Source organism: Crocodylus siamensis, chromosome 4, assembly GCF_052110815.1.
Source record: "Crocodylus siamensis isolate JL-2025a chromosome 4, ASM5211081v1, whole genome shotgun sequence".
Taxonomy (NCBI): domain Eukaryota; kingdom Metazoa; phylum Chordata; order Crocodylia; family Crocodylidae; genus Crocodylus; species Crocodylus siamensis.
Genome location: NC_143398.1, coordinates 120908834 through 120936567, shown reverse-complemented (window position 1 = coordinate 120936567; position 27734 = coordinate 120908834). Strand labels below are relative to the sequence as shown.

The 27734-nt window shown below is 43.1% G+C and overlaps 1 protein-coding gene across 6 annotated transcripts in view; it reads left to right on the top strand.

The window, feature by feature from the left end:
* Positions 1 to 27734, top strand: part of LOC149866415 (solute carrier organic anion transporter family member 1C1-like) — a 72731-nt gene that overhangs the window by 21193 nt on the left and 23804 nt on the right. For 4 of the 6 annotated variants that reach the window (XM_090043571.1, XM_090043573.1, XM_090043569.1 and 1 more), the window contains 7 exons: positions 2140 to 2304; positions 7003 to 7198; positions 9650 to 9815; positions 13380 to 13561; positions 16616 to 16680; positions 18081 to 18198; positions 19941 to 20414. In XM_090043571.1, coding sequence (XP_089899697.1) covers positions 2140 to 2304; positions 7003 to 7198; positions 9650 to 9815; positions 13380 to 13561; positions 16616 to 16680; positions 18081 to 18198; positions 19941 to 20154 — 1106 coding nt within the window. In that variant the 3' untranslated portion in view covers positions 20155 to 20414. Of the gene's footprint in view, positions 1 to 2139; positions 2305 to 7002; positions 7199 to 9649; positions 9816 to 13379; positions 13562 to 16615; positions 16681 to 18080; positions 18199 to 19940; positions 20415 to 23315; positions 23486 to 27734 lie in introns of those variants that run through there. The other 2 variants (XM_090043572.1, XR_016441871.1) reach the window with 2 other exon arrangements.

Below are 27734 nucleotides of genomic sequence, written 5' to 3'. Positions count from 1 at the left end.
TAACAATTTACCCCTGTCTGAAGGCAAACATTTCCACACGCGCGCACACACACACACACACACAGAGTATGCCACAGTTAAAATGCTTGGATTTGCATTCTAGCCTTGCCTGCTTTTCAGCTAGCAGTTAGACTGTAAATCTGATTTAGGCCTTTTATAGAATTCACATAATCAAACTTTTAAAAGGAGGGCAGAAAGTTCGGAGTTATAAAGGTTTCATAGCTCTGATTCACCAGAGAGTACCTTCAATACATGTCTGGGGTAAGCATGTTTCAGACTGGTGATACTTAATTCCTTAGCTGATTAGGTGGTTAGTAGCCATTTACGGGTGGTGATTTGGTGACTTACAATAGATTCACAGACTGGAATAAATAGGAATGTGAGAGGAACATGGCAACCCTTGTAAAAATCTAATAAAGAAAGGCAAAATATTACAGCATGTGCCCATTCTCCATACTATCTGTATTCAGTTTCTTACTTCTTTAAAATGGTTCTCTGCTCTTGAGAATGATATTGTAAATATTAGGGCTGTGTGAAATTTCACCAGGTGTTTTGTTTCGAAGCTGTTTCGACATGTTTTGAGCATGAAACAGCAAAATCTAAATGAAACAAAAGGCTTTGAGACAGCTTCAAAATGAAACAAGGGCACTCAAAACATTTTGAAAGTTTTGAAATGCTTTGTGTTTTGAAGCCAGGCTTACTTGGCTTCAGTGCCAGTCCCAGGTGGCAGAGGCAGTGTCTTTGCATCTGATGTGCAGATCTGGGGGCCTGCATCCCTAGGAAGGCTGCCGGGCTGTGCTGGACTTCTCCTGGGGATGCAAGCCCCTGGATCTGTGTACCAGATGACAGGAGTCTGCCACTGTCACCTGGGATTGGCAGTAGCATCAATCTTCCTGCCAGTGCTGGTCCCAGGCAGCAGTGGCAGCCTCCTGAAATCTGGCATGCAGATCAGGGGGCCCAGACCCCGCAGGAGGAGTCTGGCATGGCCCCACAGCCCTCCCAGGGGTGCAGGCACCCGGATCTGTGCACTGGATGAGAGGAGGCTGACGCTGCTAGCATGTGTCAGGAGTTTTGCTTTGAACAGTTTGAGGTGCAGTTTCCCAGAAACCTCTGCACCTATCTCCTTGAAACTTGGTGGTGAAACAGAAGTTGAAATGAAATGGTGCTGGTTTGCACAGCCCTAGTAAATATATTTGAGATCTGTCTTTCTTATGTTTTGTGGGTGAGGGGAACTTGGGGGCAGGGAGGGAGGAGAATACTTGGTATTTTTATCCCAAGGTGAAAAAATAAAACAAAGGTCAACTTTTCTGTTGGCTGCATTTAACTGAAGTCAATAAAATTATGCTCCACTAATTTAACAGGCATCACAAACTTTAAGAAGGAAATTTTCAAGAGCACAAAAGTGTCATTAAGTACACAGGTTGAAACTGTTCAGGTCCCAGTACTTTCAATTGTGTTTTTAAATCTCTCAGCAATAACCTACAACAAGGTGCATGCTCCCTAAATAGTAATGAGGCCAACTGAGGTTAGAATGGAAAATGAAAAACTGAGGCTAGAATGGAAATGGAAAAAGTAGAATAAAACATTTCCGTTCCAATTTCTTTCAGTTATAATATTCTTAATCCTTTTATCAATGTGATATAGTATTGTCACATTGATATATAATTTTTAAACACTTACCCTAAATCAAGCATGGAAAAGTAAAAGTGGGAAGTTCTTTATTAAAAATGCCTTTTGACAGTCTTCAGTGTAAAAGTGAGAAAAAAGTGACCTCGCAATATGATCATTAGTTTAATCGGGTTTATATATTCAATACAGACACAGTGGGCACATGTATACAAGACACTAACTATGCAGTAGCCTAATAACACTGTGAATTAGTGTGCCATTCAAAAACCATGCTAATATGTTACTGCTCAGTGTTATTTGGCTACTGCGCAGTAAGCATCAATATCCCCTCTCACCCCCACTGGTGATGCTACACAGTAGTGCAAGTTACATGTTCATTAATGTGCCCTAGTTACTGTATATACTGCAGTAACTAGGGCACATTAATGAACATGTAGACATACCCAGTTTTCCTTATGTGTACATCATGTTTAGCGAGAGATCTGACATAAACCGTTTTTTCCCCTACAGATTTCCTACCAACCTTGAAGAAACTGCTGGGCAATCCAACCTTCCTGGTGTTCTTGCTCCTCATTATTTTTCAGTACAATTTTATGGTTGCTTTGGGAACTTATGAGCCAAAGTTTATGGAACAGCAATTCAATGTATCCCTGTCAAATGCCATCTTTCTAATTGGTATGTTTCACTACTTTTCAGTCTAAAAGTAAAAAAGGAAACTTTTTGTTACTTTCCCTTCTGGTTTTGAATTTAAAGAAGGTTTTTTATAAAGGATTTCTTAATTTATTTTAACCTTAAGTAGAGAATAATTATTTGCCTACAATACTACCAAACTTCTCTATAGTCCTTCATTTAGTAAATTAGCTGATAATTGGTGTGGTGGGAAATTTTCAGCTAATTTTTTCAATGAAAAATGCAGTTTGGGTTTGATCAAATAATTTTGGTAAATGCTATAAATCTTACTGTTACTCTAAGGAATTAAAAACAAAAAGAAAGTTTTTCATGGAGACATTTTCTTAATTGAATGTTTCAATTTTTCAATTTGACATGCCATTTTTATTTTAAAATGTACTTGAATTTTATAAAACATGAAAGCATAAGCATATTTTTTTTCCTCAGGTGATTTCATTTAATCCAGAATTTTAAAGAATTTTTTTCTTAACTGTTATGTTCTAAAAACTTTGTTTCTTGGGTGTGTCTGCATGTGCAATTAATGCTTATTGCACTAGAGTTTACTGCTTCTGTGCATGCCATTTGAACATGTGCCCAGGACCCCAAAACACTGAGCTGGGTTGGAGCAATCCCAGATGGCAGGAGGTCCATGGGGTTAGCTTGCCAGACCAGAGTTGCTTCAACTCAGCTCAGCATGCTGCAGAGGGGCTGGCTGGGGCATGAGTGTGCTCCAGTGAGGGTCTAGCCAGCAGGCAGCCCCCACACTGAAGCACTGTGGCAGGATGGCCTCCAGGGGTGCCGTGACCTACCCCAGTGCCCTACCTACCCGTGCCAGCTTGGGTCTTGAATGCACCCTCTATCTCGCCCGCCACGTCTTTGATCTTATATTATTAATGGGAGGCTGCCTTCCTGCCCGCTGTGGCATGGTGCCCGCCTTACGATGCCGGGACTCTACGCCCTATCCGTGCCCCCTCCTGGGGTCTTGCTCACTATCCTCGCCCCCTCCCGGGGCCTCTCACCCATAGATAGTGCCCCACTGGGGCCTGTGCCTCGCGCTTCCCGCACCCTCGCCCCCAACCGGGGCCTGTGTCCCGTGCTTCCCGCGCCCACACTGAGGCCCTTGCTCACGCTTCTTGCCCACGCTGGGGCCTTCTACGCCTGCGCTTGTCGCGCTCCCGCCCGCGCTGGGGCCTTCTACACCTGCGCTTCTCGCGCTCCCGCCTGCGCTGGGGCCTTCTATGCCTGTGCTCCTCGCGCTCCCGCCCGCGCTGGGGCCTTCTACGCCTGACTTGGGCTTCCCAAGATTGGGGCTCAGGCGGCCTCAGCCTTACGTGGCCCCCAGACCCACCTTCCTGGGCCTATTCCCCACTGGGCCTGTCCCGCTAGTTGCCGACACTGGGGTCGGGGTCGGGACACCCCACAACACAGCGCCCCTGTGGCGCTAGGGACCCCCCTTCTACTGGGGAGCTCCCTTGAGGCCTCTTCCACCCCTACAGCCTCACCCGGTCCTCAAGTTTGTAATTACAACTATCAACCAAAAAACAGAAACTCAAAGCCCCTCGGCTACAACGTAAATCTTAAGCCAACCTGGCTAACCTTCTCTCATCCCTGTCAGGGTCCTCTCCACCCGGTATCTGCACACTGACACACAACACTGCCCTGCTCACTTTTGCTCCTTAGGCTGCCAGAGGGGAACTGAACTCTGGCCTCAGCATCCTCTGTTTATAAAGGCCAGGCCCTGCCCCCTTCCGGCCAGCTGACACAATCGGTTACTTTAGCAACTCACACCTGTGCTGCCCTATTGAGTGGCAGCTAAGCCCATGTTACCATTATCAGTAGCAGGCACCTTAGTGCCCTGCTACAAGCACCCTTGTACCTTAGGCAGCCATGTCAGTGTCTACACATGTAGTGTTGCAGAGTAAAAAACACTGCAGCAGGGTAGTGCTTGTATTTATAAGGGCTAGCCTTGTAGTAGGGGGAGTGGTAGATATGCAGGAGGGTAGGGCTAGGATTCAGAGTGACTTAGACAAATTGGAGGATTGGGCCAAAAGAAAAGTCATGAGAATCAGAAAGGATAAGTGCAAAGTCCTGCACTTAGGATGGAAGAATCCCATGCACTGCTACAGCCTGGGGACTAGTTGCCTAAGCCGCAGTACTGCAGAAAAGGACCTGGGGGTTACAATGGACAATTAGCTGGATATGAGTCTGCAGTGTGCACTTGTTGCTAAGAAGGCTAACAGCATATTGGGCTGCAATAGTAGGAGCATTGCCAGGAGATCAAGGGAAGTAATTATTCCCCGCTATTTTGCACTAGTGAGGTCACATCAGGAGTACCATGTTCACTACAGAAAGGATGTGGATAATTTGGGGAGAATCTAGTGGTGGGCAACAAAAATGGTGAGGGGGCTGGGGTACATGACTCCTGAGCAGAGGCTGAGGAAACTGCGTTTATCTGGTAAGAGGAGGAGAAGACTGAGGGGGATTTAAAAGCAGCTTTTAAGTACTTGAAGGCTAGTTTCAAAGAGGTCAGGCTCATTGTTTCTGAATATGGATTTTCCCTGGGTTCCACAAATGTTGGAAGTAGGTGCAGACCTATCAGCAGGAATAGCTCCCTCCCTCTTCCCCTCCTCACCTCAAACACTATCAGAAAACTGGAAGACAACTGGAAAACTGGAAGATTGTGGGCTCAGCTGCTTGGTGGTTCAGTGGGTGGGAAACTGGCTACTGGGTAGGACCCAGAGAGTTCTCATGAATGGATCCATGTCGTCCTAGAGCAAAGTGGCCAGTGGTGTCCCTCAGTGTTCTGTGCTTGGACGAGTGCTTCACCATCTTTATCAATGATTTTGGATGGGGGAGTGAAAAGCTTGCTGGCCAAGTTCATGGGTGACACCAAGTTATGGGGCAGAGTGGCCATGCCAGAAGATAGGCTGCTGATACAGGCAGACCTGGACAGGTTAGAGAGTTGGGCAGAAAGGAACCAGATGAAGTTTAACACTTCCAAATGTAAGGTGCTCCATTTGGGGGCAAATAACCCTCAGCATGAGTGACTGGTGTCTCCTGAATCTGGAGGGGCACCCGCAGAAGCCGCCACTGGCAGTAGCCCTGTTAGTGCAGGCACCAGCCCTGCTGACAACATCAGTATCAGCCATCGGGGGAGCACTGGCCCTGTCAGGGGGGCATGTGCACCCCTGTGCACCCTCTAGTAGTCTCCTATGACCCTCAACATACATACAGCCTGGCCTGCACCATGGCTAAAAGGGACCTAGGGCTAATGATTGACCACTGCATGAATATGAGCCATCAGTGCAAAGTGGTGGTCAGCAGGGCATATAACATGCTGGGATGCATCAACCAATGCATCTCATGTAAAACTAATGAAGTGATACTCCCGCTGTACCCAGCACAGGTGAGACCGCAGTTGGAGTACTGCATCCAGTTCTGGGTGCCACACTTCAATAAGGATGTGGAAAAACTTGAGAGGGTTCAGAGAAGGGCCACCCGTATGATCAGGGACTTGGAAGGCAAGCCATATGAGGAAAAGCTGAGGGACCTGGGCTTCTTTAGCCTAAAGAGGAGAACGTTGAGAGGGGACTTGATAGTGGTTTACCAACATATCAGAGGAGTGCATTAGGAGATCAGTGAACAACTGGTGACTAGGTCACCCTTGGGGAAGACCAGGACCAATGGATACAAACTCCTGGAAGGCTATTTTAGGCTTAATACCAGGAAAAACTCCTTCACAGTCAGGGTGACCAGACTGTGGAATAAACACCATCCAGATGTGGTGCAGTCACCTACCCTGGAGGTTTTCAAGAGGAGACTGGACAGTCACCTCACTGGGGTCCCTTGACCCCAGATGTCTTTCTCCAAAGCAGGGGGGCTGGACCTGATGATCTGCAAGTTCCCTTCCACCCACTTACAATCTATGAGTCTATGAATCTATGAGGATGGAACTGGACTGTTCTCAATCATGGCAGATGACAAAACAAGGAAAAATGATCTTAAGTTGCAGCAAGGGAAGTTTAGGATGGATATTAGGAAAAACACTCTCACTAGGAGGGTGGTGAAGCACTGGAATGGGTTACCCAGAGAGGTGGTGGACTCCCCATCTTTGGAAGTTTTAAGGCCCAGCTCGATAAAGCCCTGGATGGAGTGTTCTAGTGGGGGATGATCCTGCTTTGACTAGATGGCCACCTGAGGTTCCTTCCAACCCTAATTTTCTATGATTCTATGACTACCCTGCTGTGGAGTTTATTAGTTTACTGCAGCATAATAGCCCTGTACATGTAGATGCTGATCCATTTACTGTGGATCTCATTAGTCAACCCCATAGTAAACGTCTCATGTAGATATGTCCCATGTCAGTTGAATGTCACCTCTAAAGTCAGATGTTTATCTGAATTGCCCAAGTTTCCAACACTGACCCATGTTAGATGGAATATAGATAGACAATGACATGTAATTTTATAAGAACAGTATTTTAAAGGAATGTGAGGCACAGTGATAAAATGAAAAACTAAGCAAAACTGAAATACATGGAACAAAAATTTACTGAACTTGAAAAGCTCAACCTGCAGAGCAGATCAGTGTCTACTTTAGTTAAGAAGAAATGACAGACTAGCATTGGATGTTTATTGTGGAAATGTTGCTGTTCAAGTAAGTGGCAGCAATAAGAAGTAAATGACTGTTCCCTTCTGTTTGCAGGTGTGATACTTTTACCCACTGCAGTTCTGGGGATGTTTCTGGGAAGCTTTATCACTAAGAAGTTCAAGTGGCTCGTAACAGGAATGGCAAAGTTTTCATGCATCACTTCTATAATATCATATCTTTTAAGCCTCCTGTACTTTATGAGTGATTGTGAGGTGCTCCACGTGGCTGGTTTAACAGTTTCCTACTCTGGGTTTGTATGCTTTTTGCATCAGTTCTGTCAGATATTGGTCATTTGTCTTCATAGCTCAAAAATGCTCTCATGATAGTTAAGTTTCAAGATAGCCCCAACCTAGCACACTGGGGTTCAAGCTTGTTAACAATAGGAAGCATTTCAAATTGGAATTTGGATCTAAATTCTGTGACATGAGTCCTTCTTTATACGCTGCAAAATTTACTGGTAAAATGTTTTATCTGCAAATACACTGTAGATGTTTTATAAATTTAAAAAAATGGGCTGTATCTGGCTGGTGGACCAAATCTGGCTGCATCTGGCTAGTAGTCCCAATCTGGCACTGGGGGTAGCATGGCAGGGCCCCATCTGGCAGCATGGAGTGGGGCAGAGGGCAGCCCAGCCCCAACTGACCCCAAAGGGGAAGGAGACTTGATTCAGCTCCACAGGGAGGAGTAGAGGCGGGGAGTTCATGTGGCTGCAACACAGCCCCCTGGCGGAGAGGGTATGGCCCAGCACCACTCTAGCTGTGGGGTGAGGGGTTATGGCTTGGCCCTGACTCAGCCACAGCCCTGTCCCAACCTGGGAAGGAGGCATGGCCTAGTCCTGACTCAGCCACAGGGAGGGAAGGGAGCATGCTTTGGCTCCAATTCAGTCATGGGGAAGGAAGGGGACATAGCCTGGCCTGGATCCAGTCCTGTGGTATGGCGGGGGGGACAGAGCATGGTCTGGCCTCAACCCAGCCATGTGGAGGGAAGGGGGAGAGTCTCAGCCCCAACCTATGACACAGGCCTTGGGATTTGCAGTTGGGGAATTTGGCAGTGGGGGACAGTGTATTAATTGCCACTGTTCCCCTGCTGCCAAATTTCTTGATCTATGGGGAGCCCCGTGGGCTGGATACCATGGCTCCATGGGACACATTTGGCAGATGGGCCAGAGGTTGAGCACCCCTGCATCAGAAGACACTAATGGTTAGACGAGACATTCAGGATAAGATGATACCCAATGACAGTCATTGGGAACTCAGTGGTGCTGGTTTTCAGATGATTCTACAATAAGGTAGAAATTTATTTGTTTTTCATTATTAGTTTTCAAAGTTTGGCAAAAATATTTAGGTTTTGACATGGAATTTTTTTAGATTTTTGGTGAATTAAAAACTCAAACTCTTCCATTAAAAAATGATACCGGTCATTTCAGTTTTTAAGGTTTTTTTTTAAATAAAAGAAATCAGAAAAAAATCAACACATTTGTGAAAAGTTTTAGTGTTTTGAGTCTGTATTTTTCACCAGAAAGGTTTTGTGAAAAATATTGCCTATGTCACTGTGCAGATCTTATTTTAATTTAAGTTCCTGTGAATTCATACATATGAAATCTCAGACCTTGTATAAATATTCATGCTAGTGAAAACATGTAAAATCAAGACTTTTGATGGGTACTTATGATTGGGAAAATTGGTAGCATTTTATATCCACTTTGCATTAGTGTAAATATTTATCCCAAGTAAAAGTAGTGGAGAGGCAAATTCCCTGGTTTTGTTTTGAATATCCGGTTTAACTTAGATTTAAGAAGTATGGGAAAATTCAACTTAAACCATTGTGGCTTTGCATAGTTTTTCACCCAAAGCTCAGCCAAAAAAACTTAGTCTATGTTTCTTGAAATTTAACTCACATTCACTTAAATGTTCCCCAAACTTTTTTGTCAAATCAGACACCAGTATTATTCAGGAAATAGGTAGGCCAGCCTGGATTTTTTTGAGTTTAGGTAGCAGATGATTTCAGCCTTTTGTCTGATGGAGATTACTGTAGTTCAGCAAAAAAACATGGTACTCAGTGAGCTGGAGATTAGTCAAAGAAAGATTAAAAATACTAGTTTTCGCAAGACAGCAGATACTCTAAAGGTGTCTAGTGAAGTCAAGTGAAGTCTCTAGTCACCAGTAGTTAGTGGTGCATGGAGAGTGGCAATTCACTTTCTGCTATACTTATTCTTCACAGATCTCTGTAGCAACATTGATAGCCTTAATTATGAGATGAGCAATGTGGTATCAGATGTGTTAGCAGCAGGGTTCCCCAGGGCCAGACCTGGCTCTGTGACAGCTTGCTGTGGTGAGCAGAGCTATAGTTACAGATTTTGGCAGGGATACAGCTATGCTTCCCGTGATCTGTCCGGGAGCCAACCTTTGGAAGGGGAAGGTAGAGCAGAGCATGCGGGATACTGTTCATGTTACAAGCTACAAAACAGGGCTAGAGAAGTTCCTATTTGAAACATGAAATTTTTTTTGTGGTGGCTCTTCCATGTTCTTGGGAGATCCACTATTTTTGGTACTATAGCTGACTGGTTTTCACACTCCATTGAATGCTAGTGTATAACTGCCTGTGTAAGTACTGCTTTGCTTCAACTCATTTTTTTCTGTTTTCTTTCTGATAAGGAATTGTTTTGTAGTCTCATTTTGTACTCTTTCTGCTTGCTTTCCAGAATAAAACAAACTGCCTCTCCAAAACCAAGCTTAATTGCCAGTTGCAATTCTGACTGCAACTGTATGTTGAATCAATGGGACCCTGTGTGTGGGGATAATGGAATCACATATATGACTGCCTGTTTTGCTGGGTGTAAGTCATCAACTGGGTCTGGAAAGAATATGGTAAATATATAGGTAGATCATTGCTTATTTAGATGGATTTTTGGCTTGATCACTTTATTATATGCTTAAGAAACCACATATAAACAGGTATCCATTCTCTATCAGTTTGCCTCTGAAATAGCAAATGGACAAAACACAACCAGTTCCAGGTGGGATTTTTATCTGAGGCTGAGGAAATTACATGCCCAGTTCCCCTGGGAGATGAAAATACCAGATTCTTATATTTGGTTTTTGATTTATATTAAAATGTTTGTCTTACTGTAAATGTCACCCTCCATTTCTCAGAAGATTTATGTATGTGTAACCTCTTAGTATTCTCATGATAAAAATAATTTTTTTATGGGTTTTACTCCTACTAGTTCATTTAGGCCATCTACCTATTCATTAATGTGCTTTAGGTAATGCGCATTAAATCTTGTACCTCTATTGTGAGGTACTAGCAAAATGCACATTGGCCTATTTTAATATGCATTAGCTAAAGAGCACATTTTTGTGACACTTTAATGCACATTATAAAATAGGCTAATATGCATTAAAGCACACATAGATGCACCTTGACAGCTGTTCATTTAAAGGTGTGATGGGATCTAATCCCCAATCCTAACAATCACACCTCCTGCCCTGCCACATGTGCATGACCAGACACATGATTTTGAGGTCAGGGATCAGATCCCAATCACACCATGCTCCCCCCAGGATCATGATCCTGGACTCCCTCTCTACCGGGCAAGTTGAAAGCTAGTTGGGGGACTGCACTGGGAACTTTAAATCCCACACTGAACAGTGCTGGTCAGGTAGCTTGGCATAGGGAAACCTTTGCTCTGAAACACCTGTTCTTCTGCACCAGGATGCCTGGGCAGTCCTGGCAGGGGAAGCCAAAGACCCCCTGCAGCCAACCCTGCAGCCAACTCCACCATAGCCAGGGCTACCCAGTTCAGGGTTTAAAGGCCCAACAGGGGAAGCCTTTTGGTTTCCCCAAGCTCAGCCTCCAGCCTGGGTGACAACCAACCAGCTGATCATTGGCCACCAGTTACATGTTGCATTCAACGCACCATACAAATAAATGTTATACATTATATCTGGAATATTTTTTGGCTTATTCCCTACTTTATGGCACCTTAAATTGGGTGCATATCTAGAAACCTGCCTATCTGTGCTGCAGTTAACATTTTAATTGCAGCATAAATAGACCATATAAAAGTGGCCATGGGCAACACAGCTGAGAACTTGTCTACCCTAGGAAAGTATAGCCAATATAATTAGACTTTCTATAGAGACTTGTATAGCTATACCAGCAAAATCCTCTAGCGTGCATCTACTTATAGCCATATAAAAGTGTTTATATCAGTATTGTTTATACTAATTTCATGATCTAGCATAAACCTTGGTGAACTATGAGGAAAAGATGAATGAACTAGGATTGTTATAATGTGAATGTACTGTGTGTAAAAGTAGGTGGAACCTTGAGGAATTCTGCAGATCTGTGCTATTACTTTGCACTACAACTCCCAGAAACCCGCAGGGGCTGAGGGATAAGGGAAAAAGAAAGAGGAACCTTGAGGCTGGAGTAACTGGAAGAGGGAATGGCATGTATGTGGGCCCTTGTCACCCCTATACAAAGGAGTGCACAGGGGAGCTGGAGATCTCACTGGCTTGGTCATCCGGGACTGTGGACTGACGGACCTGGACTCAGATTGGGGGAAGCTACAGGCTTCTGTTTGATCCCTCTAAGGACTAAACGCTTGTTGGGGGATACCTCTAGAGGTGTGTGTGGGGAAAATTGAAGTTCTGTGTGTACATTAAGGTTTTGTGTATAAGCACAGTGTTGATGTTTCTTTACCTTTTACCTGTTTCTTCTCTTTGTCCGGTTTGGCTTGTGACCCTAACCCCTTTGATTTTCTATATGGAAGTGGGAACTCTCCCTTGCTTTTTGGGACAGTTTCTGGGGCTGCAGGGCTGGCTGTTTAGTCTACAGAAGAGAAGACTGTGGTGTGGAGGGAGGTTGATTACAGTCTTCAAATACGTGAAGGAAGATTATAAAGAAAATGGAGATAGATGTTACTTTGTGGCTGTAGAGGATAGGACTAGGAGCAATGGGATTCCAGTGGCAGTAGAGGAAATTTAGATTAGCGATTAGGAAGAACTTTCTGAATATTTGGGTGATCAAGTACTAGAACAGGCTACCTGTTGAAGCTCCATCCCTGGAAATTTTTAAGGTCAGGTTAGATAGCCACTGGCTGAGATTTTAGTCAGAGATTATAATATCTTGACCAGGGGCCTTAACTAGATGACTTCATGAGGTCTCTTTCAGCTCTATTTTCCTTTGATCCTATGGTAGTAACATGAGTTACAACAGTGTAACTACATGTAAGGGTTTTACTGGCATAGCTAACCAGACTTTTAAGTGTAAATTGGGTCTACAATTCAACAAGATAATATGAAATACTGTATTTACCGGAATCCAAGATGAGGTTTTTCTCTTCATTCAACATGGGGAAGGCAGCTGCTCCGGCTCCAGCTCCAGCTCCGGCCCCAGCCCGGACTCGGAGTTGGAGTCAGAGCCACAGTAACAGCTGCTGCCTCCCTGTCACCTCTGCCTCCTTGCCTGTCCCCCACTGCCTCTGCCCTGTTCTGGTTTTACCCTCCCCACCACTCCCCTGATACTTTTGCTCCTCCCCACTGCCCCCAATGCTGCTTACCTTCAGTCATGACTCTGACCCCACTACAGCCTGAGGCATGGAGCATGTGGTAACTCTGGACCCGACTTGGACAGGCAGTAGCAGGAGCAACAGGGGTGGCAGCTCTGGCTCTGGAGCTGGGACCAGAGTTACTGCTGTTGTCTGTCCATAGCAGGACTGGAGCCAGAGCCATGACTGAGGGTAAGCTGTGGCGGAAGAAGGGTGGAGATGCGTGGCTAAGTGTGTGTGTATGTTGGTGGGGGGAGAAGTGCCCCTGGGGGGAGCAGGCACTGAGGGGGGCAAGAGAGGGAATGTCCAGGTAGCAAAGGGGGGCTAGTGGCAGGAGGAAAGGCAGGCACCGGGAGGTGTAAACACTGTGGGGAGAGGGACACATGGCAGGGGAGAAAGAGGTGGGGGGTCAGGCAGCTTGCCCCCCCCCCACTGTCTGCCTCTCTGCCAATCCAACAATTGGATTCTATATGTGGAAAACTATAATCCATTTATATAATTTCTGTGTGTAGAACTTAATTACTCAGGGGTGGGGTGGGGTTGTCTTACAGTTGAAATTGTCCTGAATTTGGGTAGATTCGTCCCAGTTGGTCATACATTCCACTCAGTCATAACTCTACAAACATATTAAAGGTGATCGATTTGCACAACTGTCAAAGAGGATCTAGTTTGTTCTGAGAAAAATATTTCTAAAAATAATTCATGTGGTGTCAAGAATGTAGGTCCAGCAACTGGAGCATATGTGTTAATCTTGATAACGGTCTGTGAAGTATTTAGGATTCTTCTATTACTTATGCTAATTTTTAACTACAGTTTTCTAGTTCCTTAGAAAATTCTGAGTTCCTGTGAAGTGATTTATTCTGTCTCCTTCTTTCAGGTATTTCACAACTGCAGCTGTATGGATATTCAAAGCTCTGGGCTTAGCAATTTCTCTGCAGTTTTGGGACAATGCCAAAGGGAAAGCTGTACCAACAAATTTCCCTACTTTTTAGTATTACTGACTGTAAATGCATTTACGTTGTCTGCAATAAGCACTCCTACATACATGATTATATTTAGGTGAAGTATTTTACCTTACCTTGACAAAATGTAACATAGTATGAATCCATGTTATTTAATTTCTGCCCTGAAGAATGACATTTAAATCTTAAATGGCAGTGATTTTCCTGACTTTGTTACATCCCACTCTGTTCAAAAGGCCAGCAAACCACATATCTATAATTTAATTCCCACTTAGTCCCTGGTTAGGATTTGTATGACAGGTTGGATAGCCATTATTGTGACTCTCAGGAAGATATGGTATTTAGTAATTAGACAAAAGGACATTAGGTCTGGTGTTAAGCTGTTTGTAAAAGACATGTATAATTTATGTTACACAGGGGGCCATGAGAAAGGCCTCTCCTTTATGAAGTGGGTTACACAAGGTGGAGTGTTGCATATCTGAAATCAGATTTTTTGGTATTACTTTCTAAGACTATGTTTCAATTACCTCCCCACATGTGGTGGAATATAAAAAAAAAATCAATTTTATCTTAAATTGGAACATGATGAATAAAGTCAGCAGCCAAAACAATGGACTATTACAATATAAAACAGTAAACAATTATGGGGGAACATGGTCATGCTTGAAGATAGGCTACATTTATAGATGGACCTAGACAGGCTAGCAAGTTGGGTGGATCGGAATCTGATGACAGTGTCTTTAAATGTAAAGTGCTCCATCTCAGAACAAGCAACCCCCAACACACCTACTGGCTTGGCAGCACCAAACTGACTAGCACCACGAATGAAAGGGTCCTGGGAGTAATAATAGACCACAGTATGAATACGAGCCAACAGTGTGATGCTGTAGCCGGTAGGACGAATAATACTCTGGCGTGTATCAACTGATGCATCACCAGCAAAACCAAGGAGGTGATTCTTCCTCTCTGTTCAGCACTGGTGAGACTGCAGCTGAGTACTGCATCCAGTTCTGGGCACCTCACTTTAACAGGGACATGGACAAGTTTGAGCGAGTCCAGAGAAGGGCCACCCATATGATCAGAGACTTGCACGGCAAGCCATACAAGAAAAGGCTGAGGGATCTGGGACTCTTCAGCCTGAGGAAAAAAAGGCTGAGAGGGACCCTGGTAGCAGCTTAGCACTACACTAGAGGAGTACATCAAGGGCTTGGTGAGCAACTGTTCACCAGGGCACCTGAGGGAAAAACCAGGAGTAATGGCCAAAATTCCTGGAAGATCAACATTAGGAAAAACTTCTTCACAGTCATGGTGTCCAGACTGTGGAATAAGCTCCATCCAGAGGTGGTGCAATCACCTACCCTGGAAATCTTTAAGAGGAGACTAAATAGTCATCTTGCTGGGGTCACCTGACCCCCATTATCTTTCCTGCTTGGTGTGGGGGGCTGGACCCGATGATTTCCAAGGTTACTTCCAGCCTTACAATCTATGAATCTATGAACAACACTGCCTTTTAAATATGAAGGTAAAAACAAAACATTGTGCCTTATTTACCAAAGCCTGTTTCTGTTTGTGTCTAAAAATTGACTATATTTTAAGTGTTCAGTTTGCATTATCCTTCCCTTCTAAATGGTTTCTTTTCACTGCCTGAGAGGATTAGGATCTGTTAAGGGTATGCATTAAATACAGTAATGATAATGGGTTCCTCTGGTTCCCTTGGACTTTCAGGTGTTCTTCTCTGGTGATTTGCTTCTAATGCACCTGATGGATGTAGGCTAACTCTTCACAGTGTGTCAGTTGAGATACCTTGCTATAAAATGCTAGTGAGAGTCAGACATAGATTTTGCATTAATGTAATCAGTTAAGATCTATCTTGTGTTCACCAGACACTGAGTTAGTTAGCTACAACTAGTTAAATATGCCTTCTGAAGAATTGACAACAGCATTAAATTCAATCCTCTGGGCTAAGAACAGACATTACACATGAATCAGTTTAAGTAAGTGATCAGAAACTGTTTTAAACCTGTAATAGAACACGTGTTCAGTGCACATAAACCAGTTTGAAAATGGCTGAAACTGGTTTGAGATAAACCTGGTTGAATGTAATATCAGACTTAATTGATTTACGAGTTATGCAATGTCTGTCCCAGACCCCTTGCTGGTTTAAGATAAATCAGACACCCCCAGCATCCTGGCATGCTGTCTGGGCTGGGCAGTGCTTTCTGCTCCACAGCAGGGCTGGCCCCTCCCCTCTTCTCTCTGGCTGCAGCTCCAGCAGAGACTGAGGGCTGCTCATGCCACTCCCCTCACCACTGCTTACTAAGCAGGAATTCCCCTCCCGTCCCCCTTGCGGAGAGGTGTCTGTGTATTAGTTAGCAGACCACATGCTGGCTACAGTCCCTCCTGAATCAACAGGTAGAACCAACAGCTAGGTGGTAATGTCCTTCTGTTGTTTTCTTAATGGGGTGATAAACAGAGTTGGGGTGATCAACACTGTTATCAATTCTCTCCTGGGCTAATAATAGTGTCTTGCTGGAGCCTGGCCATTCCTCCCTCAGCTCAGTACTGTTCAAGGGAAGGGAGGGCTGCTCTAGCACCCCCCAGCTTCTGTCCCTAGCCATGCAGACTGTAGCATATATAAGAAAAGAAGTGATTAACAGGAGAGGGAATACACTGAAATAATTCTGTGGTAGGATCCATTCCTTAATCTACTTCAGTCTAGTAGTAAGAACATGCCTGAGGAAGAGAGTTTATAGTCAAGTGCTTCATTTGCATGTTGAAGATCACACTTGAGTTCCTCACTCTTCATATCTACACTGTTCTCCCCAACACTCTTGAGATTAAGAGACCTGGCCCCAATTTAATACTTTTTGAATGCCAAAAGACTATTCCTGTACTTTTACTTGAGCCCAGTTCTCATGTGCAATAGAATCTGCTCTTGAACCTCTTTATTCAATAGGAATTTTGTCATTTATTCCAAAAAGGAAGCCATTTTAAATTTAGTAGAGTATTTTAGATTAAAAAGACAATTGTGGTGTTCTGGTTACAACCGAACAGATACAGATAAATACAACATAGCTTTAAGCTCATTATAGTACTGTAAGAGTTATTCTTGTGAATGTTCAATTTACAGCTATTTTATTACTGTTTTTAGAATCATTTCTCCAGACTTAAAATCCTTTGCTGTCGGGACTGAAACTTTAATCGGAAGGCTACTTGGTAAAATCTTTTTTTCTTTTTCTTATCCCTTTATTCTGTTGACATTTAAATAGAATATGATGGAGATGGATCAAACTAGACAGCGTAGTGCCCTTATTCTTCATTAGAAGAAACCAAAGCTTCCAAATACACGGTTTAGTGAAATGCACCTATCTGGGCAGGGAGTGTTTCTCAGCTCTCATTGCTTCCCAATGCTAAGCACTTGAGAATGCAGTAGAACTATCAAGCCTCTGCATGATGTAGGACTGAGGAAAAGAAAGGTGACTGAAATGTAGAGACTGTTTTAAAGTCCCATAGAGAGGCATTTGAGGATTATGATTTAACACTTTGGCTGTTGGAATCTTGTCTGACTTATTCCTTTTGGGTTCACATCTCTAAGCACTCCCTTTCCCACAGCAGCCAATGGGTCCTCTCCCTAAGCATCCTCTCTGAGCATATCATGGACTCTGTCTACTTTCATCTCTTAGGAATGGCTTATTTAGGTGAAAAACCTAGGACACATTGCCTAATAGCCCCCATAAGGGCACTCTTACTGTAACCTATGATTAGCCTTTGGCCTGTACATTCACAATTGCTTTACTATACTGTCACTAGGACCTGTCCCTATATCCCCCACCCTTTCCCCATCCACTTGCTAAAGAGGGCAGTTCCTAAATGTGATCAAATGTGGCTCATCTTATTTTATGTAAAGAAATTTTTCCTAACGCTTCTGAACTTCAGTCGATTATTTTTTCATTGATTTTGATTTTGAAAACAATGTTTAGGAAAAAATATTTGCCAGTGGGTGAAGAAATGTTTTTGACCCCAGTTAAATAAAATAATTTTGGCTAAATAGTAGTCTTAGCACTGAGCTAAGTAGTTACTTAGCTTTAAAATATTTTAGTGGATGTAATTCTGGAATGATAAATAGCAGCAGACAAGTCAAACCCAGAAATAGATCAAAGAAGAAGGAAAGTGAAAAAAAGACAATGTTTTAATGAAGTGATCTGCAGCATTTAAGGTGCCCCAACAATTGCAGTGGCCTTACGACTGAACTGACCTTTAATGAAGCATCATTTTCCTGAAAGAGAGGCCAAATTGATATGGTGCACTTGTTAAAATGGAACTATTACCCTCCTTTTCCTTATTTGGAAGTAACAATAATGCTCAGCAATCCCATAGATTCTTTAATTTAAAGAATTAAATTCACTTTACATACTTTTACCAGCAAGTAACAAGGTGGTGGAGTAGGAAATCAGCCCTGTTTAACAGGTGGAAAAACACAGGCAAATTGATTCCTCCAAGATTCTCTAACTGATCATTAATAGGAGTAGAAAATAGGAATCCTGAGTCCACTTACCTGTCTCCTCCCCTAGAAAATAAGAGTCCTATAAATGCCATGTAATCTGTTTTCTTTCTAGGTGGACTTCCAGCTCCTATTTATTTTGGTGCACTGATAGATCAAACCTGCTTGAAATGGGGAACCAAGAGCTGTGGGGGACTGGGGTCTTGCAGAGTATATGATACAAAAGCATTCAGGTAAGATTAAATGATGGAAAGGGGACAGCAATTCAGCTTGGCTTTTCAAGCACCATTAACCATCAAGTACGTATTCCGTGTGGCTCTTATCTCCTTTTCATCAGCCAGCTGCATCCATTGAGTTAATCAGGCTGGTTCAAAAACGTCCATGAAAAATCTGTGTTTGTTGAAACACTTTTTCATAGAAAACATTTGTTTTCTTCAAAAATGTTCTATTTTGTCAGAAAATAAAAACTCCAAACCTGAATAGTTTCATTGAAAAATTGAAAATGGGGGGTTTATTTTATTTTGTTTAAGGTTTAACTCCATTTTGTTTTTAAATGAAAATTTTCAGAGTCCAGTTCCTGGAATCCAAAACAATCATTTAAAGAAAATAATTTCTTCACTGAAAAAAAAATTATAGGGGAGTTTCCCACCCATTTCCAACCACTTCTAATTAATGTAATGCCTTCCCCATCAACATACATATACATGTACATGTATAAATACATCAGTTGGACAATCTTAAAACCTCCAAACCTCATATTTTCTTTATTAGTCCTTCACAGATCAGAAGAACCATATCCTTTTGGTTCTTCTGATTGAAATCTCAGGAGATCTTTTTTTTGCTCCGAGTAGATGGATTACCAAGATTTGTAACTGTCTAATGACCCCTTAGAATACTGGACAAGGCTCAGCTATTATGGTTATGAGTGGAACAGAAAACTAGAATAAATCCTCCTCTGTGGCTCCCTACCACACATAGCTTTTCACTGAAATCCATTACCAGCCAATATTTTGTTTATCTCAATCCAGTTAAACTATTCACATTTTTCTAAGATAGATGCTTTTATACAGAGAGAGATATTGTTCCAAGGGTCAACTGACCTTTTTACCTTGACTTTCTTGTGTGGCTGTGAAGTGTTTGGGATCAGATATGAAAGACAGGACTGAAGGACAAGGCACATCTTTTAAAGCTGACCCTCTTTGTGTCAAAAATCTGTTCAGTCCAAAAAGCAGAGGTAGAGATAGCATGGGGCTTCGTGAAGGCCTGATTCTGTTAACTGTTGCTCCCAAGTAACTCCAGTTTGTCACTGGTAGATGCTGTCTTTGAAGGACTCATAAAGCAAAGAGATTACTGTTCTGTCACATCCTTTTGTACTGTACACAGGCCATAGGGTGTCAAGTGTAGCACATGCATTTCTTTATAATTGTGCATTTTACATCTTTGGCCAGGGACAGTGGTGAAATTGTGGCGCTACTAGCGCTAACAGTTAGAAGCACTACAATACCTGGCAATACCTGGCCTAAGAAGGTGTGCAGAGCCCCCTGGCTGGAGTGCACATAGTTGATAAAAAGGCATTAGTGAAGTGCTCTCCAGCCAGGTGGCTGTCCCCAGGGCTACACTCAATAACTGTCCATCCTGATCTCTATCCTTTCCTCCTTGGAGGTGGTGGGAATAGCAGAGTAGTGTTGGATTTTAGGGGACTGAAATACCTTTGGTGCACTGGAAACACATTACATGTGATGTTACAAACATAGCACTACAAAGCTGTTCCTGTTTCATCCAGAACCATTTCTATAGCACTATAGAGGGTATGCACACCTGAATATTTGACTTTTGTAGTGCTACAAAGGTGTTTGTAGCCCTGTACATGTAATATCTGTCCATGGCCCAAGTCTCCAATTCCATGTACGCCAGTCAAGTAACAGTAGAAATAGAAGTTCATTATAGAAATTCATTTTGTTATTTCTTTTTTTAGAAATATCTATCTTGGATTCATTTCCGGACTAAGAACAGTATGCTGTTTTCTATATATAGTGCTCTTCATTTTAATAAAGAAACGATTTGGACCAGATAGCAAAGATCTGAAAAATACAGATGTACCAAGTGAGAAGGAGTCAGCTAGTGTTTGTACAAAGGAAACTTTTCCTTCTGCAAAAACTGTAGCAGATCATGAAGTAACATGTATGTGAAAAGGACAGGCAGTTTCTAACTGTCTGCTCATGTTCAGGTTTTATAAGCACAATGTGGGGGTAAATACTAAAATCAAAGATGGTTAAAAGTTTTAGAATTTTGACAATAAATGACACCAGCATTTTAAGTTTGTATATCTTTTCCTCCACCATTCCCACAACATACTACAAAAGACAGCACAACCCAACTCACAAAAGACACCACTACATAATATGCCACCAAGCACACACAACAAAAATAAAGAAAAAATTTAAATATATTCAGGACATTTGTTTCCTAGTTTCTGAACAATTTTAGAGGCAGCTAATTTTTTTCATTTTTCATAATTTTGAATAAAAGCAAATAGGAAAGTAAAATAAAGGGGAGAGAGAGGAAATTTTATAATAACCTTTCTTCCCTGATTTCGGCCAACTCTGAGTCCTTGTCCTGGCACTGATTTTGGAATCCTTAACTACACCCTTCTTATTTACTCAGTTATTCTGATAGACTTCCATGGGAACACTCATGAATACAGAAAGTTAATCTGAATAATAGCAGCAGCATTGGTCCCTCGAGCAACTTTCAGGCAAAATTGCCATTGACATCCATGGTAGTTTTGGCTGAATATGAACTGGGGATGGTGTTAAAATGGGGACAGTTAAAAAACATTAACCAATCAAAAGAGATACAGAAGAGACAATCTGTTGTGTTAAAATATATTGCACTATCCCTTTTTCTAGGGATTAATATGTTTTTTTCTGATTCTGTGCAATGAAGAGGAAAACACTGTGGTTATGTATCATTTTTTTTTAAATGTTATCATTATAACCACTGAAAGACTGCAAGGGAAATTATAATATCCTTCATTTTCCAATGACTTTCTAAAAATGCATAAAAAAGTGCTAAAAGCTTTTAAATATGTTTTTACAGTAATAGTCTAGTCAAGAGATTATCCTTAACGACAGGTGCTTCTATGATTTCATTAGAATAATCTCTCTTTTAAAAATGTGCTGATTCATGAAGTGTGATGTTCCACCGACAAACAGATCACTCTGTGACTTTTTCAAGAGTGTGAACATTACTAATAAGAATACTTTAGGTTATTTGTCATAGGCTCTTTCTTCATATGCTTACCCTTTCCTAAGGGCTAATCCTCCTTCTCTCAGGCACATCTAGCCCAAAGAGCTATTAAAAACGAGCTTCTTACAAGCTAGGAGTGGATTGGAAACTTCTTTCCTGCCATCTTAAACTATAGTCTCTGGAAAATATTAGAAAATATGACACTCTCTCTGTGACACCGCTCTATGACCCCTCATAGTACCAGTTTAGATTCCCATCTATGTTAGAGAAGCCACACAGTTGCTCTGGCTTTTGAGACCAGCAGTTCATGAGTCTAATGTGCCCTTGTGGCAGTTGAGAATAGATGAAGTAGAGAGATGTTCCAGAAATGTCCCTGCCCACCAGACCATGTTTTTTATACTTGGGGCCAATAGCTAAATGGGTGGATCTAGGTCATGTAGGCCTCTCTCATATCAAGAAATTCCAGTTAAGATATTAGGATAGTTTTCTGTTGTTAGGTTGGAACAAAGTAGTCACAGCATTATTTCATAGTATGATCTTCAAATTCTGTTACTGAGGACTTTCTTGGAAAACAACCATGGATGTACAAGACTTATTTGGAAGATCATGAAGCCTTTACTTTGGCATTCCCTAATTTTTAAGTGTGAAATCAGGCAGGGATAATGACAAAGACTATTAACATAGGGTTTCATTTGATTTCTTAAGTGTTTATTAAAATAAGAAGAAATCCTATGTGCCTATATGTATTGAAATTATATATCCTACAAGCTCCTTGCTTCCCACAGCTTTTGTTTCCACATTTCAAGCCTCTTTTGTCTATCATAGCACCAAAATAAACAGGGGCTGAAATTGCAGCTGTCGTAGAATATTCAGAGAATATGTCAGGATGCCAAATTAAATTGGAAAAGCAGTCAAGTATTTGAACAAAAATAGCAGAAGGAGAACATTAGTACAGGCTCAGTTTACTTCTGTCTTTGATATAGAAAATTCTATAAAGCATTGTGTTTACCTTCTTATAGTTTGGAGCAAGCACAAAGTTCTCTCAAATCTAAATGGTTCCTAACAGTTTTCACTCATTTTAATTTCATTTTACAATATTATCCTGTGCTTTAATTATAATTTTAATTTAAGTTCATATTTTTGTCCTCACTTATGCAATAATCATAGGTCAAAATCACTAAAATTGGATTGTATTGTGCACTCAGATCTGAATTTTGAGGCAAAGTAGAAACTTCTTTACATGTGGTCTCAACTCGGGGTGAAATTACACATCACACTTAGACCACACCAAATCCGTGGAATGTTAAGTGGTATTAAAGTTAGAAGATGTTGGGTGTGTCCACACATGCAAGCATTTGCACTTGCAGCAGCTCAAATAGAAGCGGTGCAAATTTTAGCCGGGGCTTTTTGCCTCAGCGCACATGCCTGGACATGCACTTCATTGTGGAGCAAATTGTGCCACTCGGGGCAAAATAACCATGCCTGGCACCTCCTGGATCTGCAGCCAAGGGGAGCTAGAGTCTGAGGCCAGCAACTGTGCCAGCTCCAGTAGTATAAAAATCTGCCCTGTGCTGGTCCCAGCAATATAAAAACCTTCCCTGGCCAGCAGCTCAGGGCTACTTGCCCTCAGGAGCTTCTGAGGCCCAGCTACTTGGTATCTGGGGAAACTAGCCCTTTGTGTCAGCTAGACTGCTGAAGTAGCATCCCAAATTCACTTTTTAAAATACTCCAAAATCCACATTCTTCCACAATTAGAACAAGAGAGAAAGAGAGAAAGAGAGAGAGGGATTGATCACATAGGCAATGTTTCATTGTTATAGTTACAATGTTAAAGCAATTTGGAAGCCTACCAGCATCATAATAAAAAAAATCTTAAATAGTTATATGTTTTAATATTTGCTTTTGGTTTCCTTATCACATGGTGGGTGTGTGATGGGGGATGTGGAGTTTGCAGGAGGCAATGGGAAGTGGGGTGGGGGGATGTGGGTGGGTATGTGGGTGCATGGGCGACTGGTGCTTTCTGAATCTGGGTGGGGGGGCACCAGATTGTCATCAGGGGGTCCACCAGCACCTGCAAAGCTCCTGCTGTTCCCTCCACCAGTGCACCCCCGCCAGGCACCCAGGGCAGCAAATCCCGGTCCCCACACACATGGGCTCCCAAGGCTGGAGACAAGCAGGAGACCAAGCAGAGGGCTGGAGACAAGCCTCTGAAGATGAATTAGAGTCTTCCCCTGCTCTCTCCAACTTCTTACCCATTCTCTGCTACTGCTGGTGAGTGTTGGGGTGGGGGGATTTAACGAGGAGTTGGGGAAACCAAAAGGGGCTGGGGCCAGGCAGGGCCTCCCCCATGGTCCCCTCCCCACTCCTACAGCCCCATAACCCCCTATTTACCAGGCATGAAGCCTGGTCCAGGTCTCTGTAGCTTGTACCACTGCCTGCCCCACATGGGCAGGCAGTGTGCTTTAGCACCAGGGAAAGGGCCAAACACGGAGAGCTCTGGCAGGCTACCAGAGTGCCTCTGTGGAGGACCAAGCACCCAGTTGCCTCAGGGAATGTTTTTTTGTTCCTGCATGTGCCTCTTGCAGCATCTCAAAGGGGTCTGAGATGCTGCAAGAGGCATATGCAGTCTCATCTGGATGCGCCTGTTATAAGCAGTTTCACACTGGGGGTAATACCGGGTGCCTGTACACAAGTACAGAGGCTGTTCCAATGTGCTGTAATTACAGCACTTCAGAGAAGACTTGATTAGTCGAGTCCTCTGGAGAATGGCAGTTACTACACTCCGCCAGCCTCCCACATCTCATGCATCATCATCCCCATGCTTAAAAATGGTGATGAGGGTACCTGAACTAAAGCTTGTTGAATGAGTTTTAGTTCCAGTACCCCCACCACTACTTTAAAGTGCAGGGGCACTGATCCATGAGATGCTGCCGTGTTTTACTTAGAGTATCTCTTTGAGTACCACTGGGCATGTCTACACAAGACACTACTGAGCAGTGGTTACTGCACATTTATTTAGTACAATTATTATGTATAATGAAGTATTAAATAAATGAACTGTAACTGGAGTTACTGCGCAGTAGTACCAGCAAACGTCTTTTTAGTGATGCTTACTGCACAGTAACCTAATAATTTCATAGATTTCAGAGACATTAGGGCTAGAAGGGACCTCAGAAGATCATCGGGTCCAGCCCCCTGCCCTAGGGGCAGTAAGTCAGCTAGGCTCAAAGGATCCCAGCAAGATAAGCATCTAAACATTACTAAAAAGAGTCCAGAGGAGGTGCTTGCACCACCTCTGGAGGAAATCTATTCCAGGCCTTGGGGGCCTGGACAGTAAAGAAGTTTTTCCTTATGTCCAGCCTAAAATGGTCTTGGAGGAGTTTGTGACTGTTGGACCTTGTCATCCCTTGGGGGCACTTTGGTGAACAGGCATTCCCCCAGATCCTGATGCACACCCCTTATGGACTTAGGCTGCCAGCAGGTCACCCCGAGCCTGCGCTTTTCCAGGCTGAAGAGTCCCATGGCTCTCAGCCTCTCATCATAAGGCCTATTCTCTTGTTCTCTGGTCATGTGTATGGCTCTCCTCTAGACTCTCTCAAGCTTCGCCACGTCCTTCTTGAATTGTGGAGCCCAGAATTGGATGCAGTACTCTAGGTGCAGCCTCACCAAGGCCAAGTACAGTGGGAGGATCACATCCTGTGATTTGCTTGAGAAGCATCTATAGATGCAAGCCAGAGTTTTGTTTGCTTTACCAGCCGTGATGTCGCACTGGTGGCTCATGTTCATCTTGTGGTCAATTATGATCCCCAAGTTTCCTTCGGTCATGTTGCTAGTGAATGTAGCACTGCTGAGCCTATAAGCTTGCTGAAGGATTTTTTTTTCCCCCAAGTACCTTGCATTTTTCCATATTGAAGATCATCAGGTTTATATCTGCCCTCTTTCTAAGTCTATCCAGGTCAGCCTGGGTCACTGCACAGTAGTGAATTAGCACGTTGGTGCTGTGATATGCTACTGCTCAGTATTATTCGGCTGTTGTGCAGTTAGTCTTGTGTAGATCTGTCCAGTAATATAAAGTGGAGAGCCTCTATGAAACACCTAGCAAAGGGGCTTGGAGTCTTTAGGTACACTTAGCACTGAATAGGAATGAGAAATTACTGCTACACAAAGAACAGTTTTTTTATGTTCATCTCCATAAATGTTACACTGCCTAATAATTGCTTGAATATTTTGCTTGTACTTGTTCTGTATTAACCAGTCCATAGACATGAAAGTACAAACATGCATTGTATCTCTGTACCAAAGTCCTTTTTCTATGCATTTGTGACAAGTTAAGCAAAAAAAATCTAAACAACCAAACACGCAACCCTTCCCTCTTGAGAGAAAACGTGGAGCTTCATTTTCAGCCAACCAATGAGATGAAGGGGGCTGAATGCTGTACAGAACACTTCCGCTTCAACAGTGGGTTTTAAGTTAGGCATTGCTACTGTCACAAACAGGTTTGATTAATGTGGTGGTGAAGAGTGTCCGAATTCTCCTACTATGCTCAGCAAAAGTAGTTGTGGTCATTCAGCTTGTTTGAGTGAATGGATTTAGTGTGTTTCTTCAAGGGTCTAAGACAGCAGTTGAAGTGGACCAGCAGATTTGAATTTTAGCATCAACATGAAAAAATTACTTGGCAAGTAATAATCAAAGTTAATGGTGTAGCTATTGTCCCTTGGCACAACTTACACAGCAGAAAGAGAACTAATATCACCCAGAAATCTCTGCAGCTGTGTCTTGAAGTGGGTGAGGCCCTAGAATGGGTGTAAAGCTCTCTTGTGGCTTGTAAGGGTAAGGGGAATGGTTAAAGCACAGTAAGCTCTAGCAGAGAACAGTTACCAACTGGTATGATAGTAAAGAAGCTTCGGCTACTTGTACATGGCATGGGGGGGTTAAATTCAGTTTAGTTCTCCCCAAATTGAAACGGTAGGTTTTTAAAAACACTGCTTCAATTTAGGGAGAATTAAACTGAACTAAATCCTTGTGGTGTGTGCACAATTGTGGGGGGGCCCGATCTTCACTTGCCTCTTTGGTGGCAGGAGGAAAGGGGGCAAGCTGCCGGCAGGCCAAGCAGTTCCTGAGCTATGTGTGTCCTCCCCAGGTGGCACCTGCCCACTGGCACCTGGCCCAGTTGGTCCTGCGGGGCATCATAGCAGTGGAGGGCAATACCAGGCCCTTGCACAGCTCAGGCAGGCAGGCTCTGGGGAGAAAAAAAAAAAAAGATCAGACTTGCTGCTTTTTTTTTTTCCTTCAGTGGAGCCTGACTTCATGGGCTGCTGCCAGGTCTCACCGCCCCTAAACTGCACGGGTCCTGCCAAGCCCTGAGCATGTTGTCTTCCAGTGCCCCGAGCACTGTTGCACTTTTTTAGGTAGCAAACTAAAACACTTCAGAGGTCTTTTACCTTGCTATGTACCAAAGTTATTTAAAGTGGAATATGCCACTGAGTGTACAAAGAGCAACACCATTAAAGCGGAATATGCAGTCAAATGTGCAAACAGCGACACCATTAAAGCAGTGCAAAAGGGCATTTAAGCCACTTTTAAGCCCAATTTTGTGGTGTGTACAAAGGCCCTAAATTGCTCTAATCCAGTTGTGGCCAACCTGCATATTTTGTGTGGGGTGGGGTGGGGGGAAGGGACAGGTAGCACATGGCAGATAAGACAGGAAGCAAAAAATAAATCAAGCAGGGGAAGGGGACTCAAGGAGGGTGTGGGGCTAGTTTGTGGCATACCTGTGGAAAAGGTTGCCTCCCTCTCCAGTGCTCTAATCTATGCTAAGACTGAAGCTGAGGTGGAGAAAAGCAGAGAATCAGGGTGTCCCATCCAGTTCCTTACTAGCATGTCTGTTATATAGAAGCTCATTTTCTAACAGAATCTAGTCTTTGTCATCATACTTGATAGCATTTTGATTTCCTTGGTTAAAAGGTGTATAATAAGAGGACATCTCTATTCTTGTTGCCAGAGAGGAGCACTCTGTTAATGTTCCAACTGAAAAAGCAGATCTAGTATTGCTGCATTCAGAGCATAATGCAAGTTCTCATTCATTGACAAGTCTTTCCCTCAATAAACAGGATAGGATAACTTGAATGACAGCCCCATCTTTGTATTCAACATCCACTACAGGCCTTGAGACAAAATGCAAGATATGGAAGTTGAAGTTGCATGTCTTATTAAACCATCTTTTAGTAGGAGTTTACTTTGGGGGTTTCCAGTGACTTTCTTCCAGTCTAGGAAAGATGCAGTTTCAGTCCACACTACATACAGAAACCAGAAAGCATTATTTATACCAGGGATGGACAATGTGTGGCATGAGCAGCCTGTGTATATGGCATGTGACAGATGAGGGAAGGAATAGGTAGCACAGCAGCAGATAGAGCAAGAAGCAGAATGCAGATCAGGACATCAGCCGGCAGCACAGGGTAGGAAGCAGAAAGCAGAGGAGGAAATGGGGGACAGGAAAGGGATTGGAGTGGCTCTCAGG